Source organism: Astatotilapia calliptera, chromosome 12, assembly GCF_964374335.1.
Source record: "Astatotilapia calliptera chromosome 12, fAstCal68.1, whole genome shotgun sequence".
In the NCBI taxonomy this organism is placed as follows: Eukaryota; Metazoa; Chordata; class Actinopteri; order Cichliformes; family Cichlidae; genus Astatotilapia; species Astatotilapia calliptera.
The window spans coordinates 33269558-33278761 of NC_137433.1; the positions used below are offsets into that span (position 1 = coordinate 33269558).

General features: G+C 44.1%; 1 protein-coding gene across 3 annotated transcripts in view; it reads left to right on the forward strand.

The window, feature by feature from the left end:
• The window catches only part of znrf3 (zinc and ring finger 3), a 67062-nt gene extending 58110 nt beyond the window's left edge, over positions 1–8952 (forward strand). The window contains exons 4-8 of one of the 3 annotated variants that reach the window (XM_026186148.2): positions 1438–1569; positions 2396–2506; positions 3709–3876; positions 6626–6728; positions 6810–8952. In XM_026186148.2, coding sequence (XP_026041933.1) covers positions 1438–1569; positions 2396–2506; positions 3709–3876; positions 6626–6728; positions 6810–8554 — 2259 coding nt within the window. In that variant the 3' untranslated portion in view covers positions 8555–8952. The remainder of the gene's footprint in view (positions 1–1437; positions 1570–2395; positions 2507–3708; positions 3877–6625; positions 6729–6809) is intronic. The other 2 variants (XM_026186149.2, XM_080309422.1) reach the window with 2 other exon arrangements.
• Positions 8953–9204: the final 252 nt, after the last annotated feature.

Below are 9204 nucleotides of genomic sequence, written 5' to 3' on the forward strand. Positions count from 1 at the left end.
GGAAGAACAGAGAGGGCGAGGAGGAGTAAAGGAGTATGCCAACTGACTCAAAAGCCAGAACATACTATTCACTGACTATTTCCTCCTACTCCCTCTGGCAAACGTGGCCGCAGTTTCCATGTCTCGGGCCTATAGGTCATTTTTCCCAGCTGGGAAAAGTTTAAAACTTTTTACATTCACAAAGGTCACCGGTTTCTCTTTGCCTCATATCCTCTTTGTCTCACACTACATATGTTAATTGGTCTAGAACAATCCACCAGAGAGTGGTTTAAAATTGTTGGAGTTGAATAAAAAAGAACAATCAGTCCTGGGCATAATTAAAAAGGCCTCATTTTTGCATATTTGACACAAATGCATTTGAGCTCAAGGTTTAATATCCACAGACCAAACTTCAGCTCAAGCAACCCTCAAGCAACCCTTTCCATGAACTGTTTCTACATATATAAAAACAGCTTGAAATTAAAACTATAATGGAGCTAAAAAAAAAACAAAGGTTCAACCTGTCCGTACCTCCATATTGCAGTGGTCTGCTTTGATTCCAGACAGACACACACATCTCCCCTGGGGTTTGCGACAGGAAGGGGATCTGGCTTAAGACTTTGCCTGAATCAAAACATGCGGAGCGACCCACTGTGGCGTCCCCTGGAGACGAGGGATCCGCTATTTCCACTAATTAAGGAGGAAGGGTAGTTCTGACTGTGAAAGCACAAACTTATCGGTTAACTTGCGATTGACTAATACCACAGATAATCCTCCATTATGAAACAGAATAACCGAGATTTACAAAATAGACTGAAAACTAGTGACCGAGTGCATAAGCTCAACAGTAAAGTGTTTACAGGGTCAGTACAGAAAGAGGTTCACCCACACTTCTTTAGGACCAGAGCTCTGATTGGAACCATAGCTGTCGCCACGAACAACACTGGAAAGCTACGTCCATGTTTTATGGAAAAAAAAAAAAGAAAGATGCTTTTTTTTTTTTTTTTTTGATCATCTAAAAATAACCTACATATAAGAAAGCCTTAAACAGTAACGTTCAGCTAATGTGAGTTTCTCTCATTGTCTTCACACGAGGTCGGACATTGAAGTTATCATTGTGTGTGACATAGTGCTTTGGTGCCACCCTCTCAGTAGATATGTTATTGGAAACAAACTATATTAGTTACTTTATCCCTTCCTTTAACCAGCTTTGTTCTGATTGGCTGCACGTTGCAAGAAGAAGGTGGCTGGGGCATCTGTGCTCATACAGGGCCACAAAAAAACCTGTAAATGTGGAGTTCTACATAGACAGACCGCATTATTTAAAACCTTGGCCGTGCATAACAGGTCCCTTTTGAACACGACAGCTTTCATGTCAAAATTACAAAACCGGTCTAATTTAGTTAGAAAACAAGAGGCCTGTGTCTCACGTGTCTTCTTTCTCCGTCTCCTCTTCAGCTCAACCAGGTTGCTGAGGATCCCTTGAAGCGGCCGGTGGTTTACGTGAAGGGCAACGACGCCGTCAAACTGATGAACATCGTCAACAAGCAGAAAGTGGCCCGTGCTCGGATACAACACAGACCACCGAGGGTAAGTGCTTACTCACAAAAAACCCTCAAAATCGCTCAGTGTAGATGGAGTGCATGTGTGTGGGACAAATCTCAGGTGCATGTGAGGAACTTGGGGATGAGGTGAACATGTTTGTGAGGCCCACGCGGCAAAACAGCGCAGAGAAGCTTTGGATGTGAAGACAAACGAAAATTCCAGCTGTGAAATCTGACCCCTTTTCCTTTCTTCTCTGCTCTTTGCTGCCCCGAGGCCAAAGACTTTTTCGCAGCACTTTGAGAGATTAATATCAGCCGTTCAAAGAGCTGTTTGTTTGCTTGGAATATTTGATAAGAGACCTGCACACTTTGAGGTCAAATAACTTGACATAATGAAACCTCAAGAGAAAGGATTGGTGATGAGAGAGACTTTTCAGGGAGCAGTAGTGTAGCAGTGTAGTAAAAAAAACAAACCGTATTATTATTGCTACTGACTCGTTTAAGCTCTAGTCTGCAGAATGGTCTCAACTGTGTAGTTGTAGCTCGAACCTGTGCAAATTACTGACAGAGTGAGAAGACAGTGATGCACATGGCAAAGTGAACTGGCCAGCATGTATAATCATCCACGTATCTGTTCTTTAACACGCCACTGAATTATGCATGAAGGTCGCATTTTATATTATTTGCATTGAGCGGCGAATGAGTCACAGCTTTGCGTGTTCTGGTCTGCTGAGCAAGTAACAAAAACTATAATCAAATATGTCGAAATGCCAGTAAATGGAATTTTCTTTCTTTTAAATGCAAGTCTTTATACGATGAAATAACCCTTTTAACGAGACACATGTGTTTCTGTTGCTTTCCTTTTTCCACAGCAGCCCACAGAGTATTTTGACATGGGCATCTTTCTGGCCTTCTTCGTGGTGGTGTCGTTGGTTTGCCTCATTTTGCTCATCAAGATCAAACTGAAGCAGAGAAGAAGCCAGGTTAGTGAGGAGCTCAAATAACTTGAGAAACTGTTTCATAATATGCCAGTCTGTGTGTGTCACAACCAAACGTATGCCAGCGTCGTGCTGAAAACACACCCAGATATACAACGCCGTGCCTTGTTTTTCCAGTCAGCACGACTTTAGTGGGAGTTGGAGGCGTTGCGTCAGGCGACAGTAGCTCTGCCGCTGATTGATTCCCCTTCTGTGCCGACAAAAAGCTCTCGGTGGAGGCTTACGTCGGGTGCATGAATCAGGATTAGCATTCAGTTAATGCTGATGCGAGGCTGGCTGGAGGAGCCAAGCGTACAGAGATGTCATGGCGGCGCGTAAAACCTGTCGACGTGGTCGTGACTTCGTTTGGTGGTTAATTAAGTGAACTCGCCTCACACCGAGGGCGGATTTATCACACGTAACAACCATTTCCTTCTCAAAATGTGAAGAATTAATGAACTGCTTGTGGTGTAAATATTGCTTAAACAGTAACTGTAAATCCATTACGTTACTTTTTTGGTTTTAATGAAGGATTCCTCAAGGGATCGTCCTCGCGCGACTCGAGTTAATTAACAGGCGGAAAATCCTGAACTTTTAAAGTCCTCGTGTTTTCTGTTTGTTAACCCTGTGATGGGAATTCCTTTCATCCCAAATTCATTGCTCTCTTGCTAATCAGGGTGTGGGTTGTGACCTGGGATAATACCCTGTGGAGACGTGATTTAGTTAAGCCAGAGCATAAATAACCGTGTCTTGTAAACAAGTGATGCACCATCAGTTTAGGCACTCAGTACTATAAATCACAATGTCTGCTCCACACGAGTCATTTAGTTTAATCCTAGTAGGCAGTTCTGTACATGCCGACTTATCAGTCAACATTTCCTAATAAGTAACAATTTTAAGGCGACGCAAAGCAAATTAAAAGATGAAACGAGGACAGGGAATTAAAACCAGAAAGATGCTCATGCATCAGTGAAATATTGCAAAATGATGCACTGTGTCAGAGGGAGAAGTGTTAAATCATGATGTCAGCCCCCCAAAACGCACACTTGCCAACAGTAATGTGTAGACACTTTAATGGAATTTCTTTTGAAATCGCTCATCTCAGCTTTTATGTCAACTTTGCTTCGAAAGGTCGTGCAAAAGTCAGATGTTGGTCTCAAATGTGCTGCTACCCCCTCTGACACTGTGCCACACCCTCCTCTCCACAGAGCTCGATGAACAGAATGGCCATCCAGGCTCTGGAAAAGATGGAGACAAGAAAGTTCAAGGCCAAAGGCAAGGGACAGCGCGAGAGCAGCTGCGGAGCCTCTGATTCGCTGAGCAGCAGCTCCACCTCTGACTGTGCCATTTGTCTGGAGAAGTACATCGATGGTGAGGTAAGAAGAGTTTTTTACCTGGGGTACCCTGAAATCTGGAAGGAATGAAGGAGTTATTTCACTTCTCTGAAGCTTCACATAGGTTTTTTTTTTTTTTTTTAGGCCGCCTTCGTGACAGACCATATTATCAATCAATCAAACTTTCTTTGCGTGTAGCACTGTTTAATAATAATAATGGATTGGATTTATATAGCACTTTTCAAGGCACCCAAAGCGCTTTACAATACCACTATTCATTCACTCTCACATTCACACACTGGTGGAGGCAAGTTACGGTTGTAGCCACAGCTGCCCTGGGGCAGACTGACAGAAGCGAGGCTGCCATATTGCGCCATCGGCCCCTCTGGCCCCTCTCAACACCAGTAGGCAGTAGGGTAAAGTGTCTTGCCCAAGGACACAACGACCAGGACAGAGAGCCCGGGGATCGAACCCGGCGACCTTCCGGTTACACATGCGCTTCCCAACCCCCAGTGCCACGGTCGCCCCAATGTCTTTTAAAACTGAGAAATTGATAATAAAACTGAGCAAAATGTTATAAATCTGCACAAATAAAAAGATGACCATGGATGAAAGGGAAGAAAATAAAGCAAAGCTGGATTAGGAAAGACTGTGCTGAATGTTGTCTGCTTGTAACAAAGCAAAGCACTTTTATTTGATAACTGCCGACACGTTTTGTTTCTTTAAATCAGATTTTTTTTAAATGAGAATATTTCAAACTGTTAAAGCAAAATGCATAATAATGCAGTCCAGACTAACAGTTTGAGTGACGCTTTGCAAAACACCGAAAAGTTCAACACAAACGCAGGACTAATGTAAAACATCTGCATTGAGATGGATGCTTTTAAACGCTTCAAGGTTCACGCAGGCATAAGTGAACCATATGGGAGTCAGAATGCTTAACTCTGGTCGTGCTAAAGCGGTCATCCACCCGCCTCGTTTGTTTTCTTTTCATTGCATATTCTGTTGACATGAAACATAATGCAGTTTTTATGGACAATGGAATGGAAGTCCCCCTGATGTGCTCGGGGACCGCAGTCCTGCGATCTTTAGTGACACGCTTTCCGCTACCTTTTTAGATGTTTAGCTCAGTCTTTCAGAGCACCTGGAGAGATAAGGGTACCCAGAGTGCACTGGATTGTGATTAGGCTTCCTGTTTTCGCATTGTGGCCTTCTTTAATCCTTCAAGGAGTCATTGTCAAATTATGTATCCTAATCTTTGTAGATTTACAGTAAGAGCATTGCTCATCCTCATTCAACGATGATGGGGGGGACAAACCCCAGTGCCCAGAAGGGACGTAGTGGTGTGTGTGTGTGTGTGCGAGAGTTTGTGGTTATGTGTGTCTTCGGTAAGGAGGAGAAGAAAACAGAACAAAGCATGGCGCCAGGATTGCACAGAGGAAGTGGCGATATAAAAGACTGAATGGCATCAAAGCTGTTTTTGAGCAGTGAACCAAGCAACAAAAGAGCCTAAAGATGAGTCATATTAAGCCACACAGTAAAGTATTTGTGGCAGTGGAAGGAGTGCTCCTAGTTTAATACTTTGGAATTCTTCAAATGGAAAATTATCATATTTAATGGTGTATGAGTAAAAGCCTGCTTTGTTTGAAAACGTGGCTTCATTGAGCATTAAAGTTGCATTTTACTGTGGTGTGAGTATTGTGTTTGTCCCATGATGTCAAGTTAGTTTTAAAAAGTCAATTAGACTCACGATCAACCGATAACAGTTCAGTGTAGCTTTGCTGCCACCTTCTGGACACCAGGCTTCTCTTAAGTTCACATTAATTCACACTTAAACTTTTCTGCAATACAACTGCAACTATGAAATAATACATATAAAATGTGTTTTTAAAGGAGACCTGTTGGATACATGGGAAGTTTCAAATAATGTTATCAGAGTATGTGCAAGTTGTCTCTAGGCTTTGTATGATGTCAGAGAGGATGGGTTTATTGCTAATATGGTCATCTTAGGGACAGAGCTATAAATACAACGCCCCCACCCACCTGCCGTTCAAATCTTTTGTTTGCAAGCAGCAGCCAATTAGATGATAGCTGTATTAAAGGAATCAGGGGAACGCTGGCTTAAAGGGTGGGTAAATGGAAATAAATGGCTTGTTTCCTGCATCACAGCCGAGTATAAGATAAAATGAGGAAATCTTTTTATACTGCAGTCACTCTTTTAGTAACCAAGGATGGACATATGGAGCTTGAAACCCCTGAAAGCTGATTCTGCTCATCAGGATGTTTTCTGTCGGAGAAACGTTTCGTCACTGTTCCATGTGACTTTCTTTCTTTGTGGAGACCAAAAACATTTCTCCGTTGGAAAGTACGAACATGAGCATGCATCAAGATATTAGGACTCCTCTAATGCAATATACATATGAATGACTTATTGGTAAGAAATTAATTGGCTTGAAAATGTTGAAAATGTCTTAACTGGGTTTAAGAAAAACCCCCAAAAACTAAATGACTTGTTTGGGTGTTTGATTTTTTTAATTTTATTTATTTATTTTTTACATTAATCATTTGATTTTTTTTTAACCACTGACATAAACCAGATATATTGAATGTTTTTTAAAATATTTCTAGAATGAATTATTTATCGGACAGTATTATGAGATTTAAAAAGATTATATCAGCGTAATTAAAAATAAGAGCATGCGTTTGATATATTTCATTGCTGTATTTGCTGCTGTTTGTGCTTTGACAGTGCATGAAGATTAACTGCTGAATTTTTTATTTTCTCCTGCAGGAGCTGCGGGTTATCCCTTGTGCCCACAGATTTCATAAGAAATGTGTCGACCCCTGGCTGCTCCAACATCACACCTGTCCCCACTGCAGACACAACATCATTGGTGAGTTGATGTTCAACCTCTGGTTATGCTGAGGGTCCCTTTTAGAAATGTTTCTTAATGTTGTTTTATTTGTCATCACAGAGCAAAAGAAGGGAAATCCAGGACCAGCATGCATGGACCCCGGCAATCCAGTCCATGGCAGGCAACGAGTGGTCCTGCCAGTTCATTACCCGGGAAGGGTGCACCGTGCTGGTCAGGTGACAGCTTACCCAACTAGAACCAGCATGGACCCGCATGGCAACCCAATCACGGTGCTCACTGTGGACCAGCACCCAGATCCCCAAGGTCTGTACCCACCCCAATCGACGTCGGCCTTTCTCCGGAGCTACCACCCCACTCTCCTGGAGCATTCAATCAACCCTCACCACTGTGGATTAGAGCACCGTGGACCCCCTGCTTACCCTTCACAGCCTCATCATGTTACGTTTAAAAGACCCAAAATCCATAATCGCAACTTCTCCCGGGCAGCCTGTTTTTCGCAGTATGAAACCATGTACCAGCACTACTACTTTCAGGGGCTGACTTTCCCTCAACCTCCTGATGGTGGCCAAGGATCTGCTGTGCCAGGGCAGCTTGGTGGAGGAGGGGTCCACAAGAGCCACCACAGCAGGGCTTTTCAGCAAGGGCTGTTGTACCCCACGGTGGTACACATGGCACCTGCGTCTTCTTCAAGGATAGCTGATAATGGCAGCACTTCTGGCCTTAGCTGCTATCACGGGCACCGCTCAGTGTGCAGCGGCTACCTCGCTGACTGTCCTGGCAGTGATAGCAGCAGCAGCAGCTCTGGCCAGTGCCATTGTTCCTCCAGTGACTCCATGTTGGACTGTACTGAAGTCAGCAACCAGGGGGTCTACGGTAGCTGCTCTACTTTCCGCAGCTCACTGAGCAGCGACTACGATCCTTACGTTTACCGGAGCAAGAGTCCGTGTCGGGGCTCCGGGGGGGAAGCGGGAGCTACGGCTTGCAACACAGTTTCAGCTGAGGACTCATCTTCCCCTGCACCCTTGGGACATGACTGCCTCCAGCTCCCAGCTGGAGCTTCAGGATATAACACGGGGGACCATCTCTCCAACTGCAGTTTGGAGCCCAACTATAGCAGTCGCTCATCACTGGAACCCAGGGAGAACAGCAAAAATAGTACTACCTCAGCCGGGGCTTCAGAGGCTGCCGGAGGTGACAGGGGACAGGGGGCACAAGAGGAGTCGGGGGAGCTCGGGGCCGCAGCCTGTAGCTGCTGTTTTGAGGTGCTTCCGCCCAATGTTGAGTGCAAAGGGCAGGACTTGGACCAAGCAGGGCGTCTTGCCTCCGAACGCTGTCACAGGGAAATGGACTTCCAGGGGTCAACCTCCAAGAACTACTTTGCCTCTGAGCAATTGTGCCCTTCCTCTGAGCAGGTGAGCTATGAAGGGCTGCCTTGCTGCTTCTACAAAGAGATGAAGGTCCACAGGGCCACAGCAGGGCGTTATACTGAGGACTACGCTGTTAATGTGCAGTATGCACACGCAGACTCAGAGGCCTGCTCAGGACAGGGCTGCTGCGAACTCAACCAGAGAATACCCATTATTCCTGAGGACACAGATTGTGAATCGGGTACAGGGGCAGAGACCCAGAGCAGTTTATTACCAGTCAGTGTCACAGTGGAGACGGAGTTGCGGACAGGGGAGCAGCGTGAGCCCACGGACAGGTACTTCACCTCAGGACAGTTTAGAGGTCACCCATACCTTCAAGAGGAGGAGACCAGGGCTTTGTTTCACCCTCAGCTCTCTGCAAGCCCCACTGTACTGGGAAGCAGTACTTCAACATATGAGGGAGGTTTGGGCATATGAACCTGAGTCCTGAAAGAATGGGACAATGTATGTGGTACCGTGTCAGTCAATCATTGAAACCCTCAGTTGCCTTGTTCTAGCCTTGCTCTCTGAGCACTGAATGTTATCATCTTAGATTGTGTGGATTTCTACTGAAATGGCCTGTCATTCATATATATATATATATATATATATATATATATATATAGTATTAAGTTCATTCCTGTGGCCACAAATGATACTACACACATGGATGGAGGTTGTTAACTGAAAATTCAATTGGGTTGGTATTGGCATCTATTTGAAGACTTCCTGCTGCCATGAAGGGTTTGCAATCTGGGCCCAGTTTTTAATAAAATCTCAACTCAGTTTTGTTTTTATGTGCCAGCTCTAGAAATCTGATTTTTTTTTTTTTTTTTACACATAAGTACACTATCCGCATCTACATATACATTTTGCATATTTGTGCACATGACCACTGCCTTTAAAGCTTCATCCACCAAGTCAAGTAGATTTTATGGACTTAGCTACCAATACCAAAACAGAAAGACATGATTGTTTTATTTTAAACTGTTTTCAAGCAGGGAAATGGGTCTTTCTAGGTATTTGTGACCCACTCATTTCTCCATGGAGAAAAAAAAAAAGCTATGTATAACTACAGAAAATTGCAT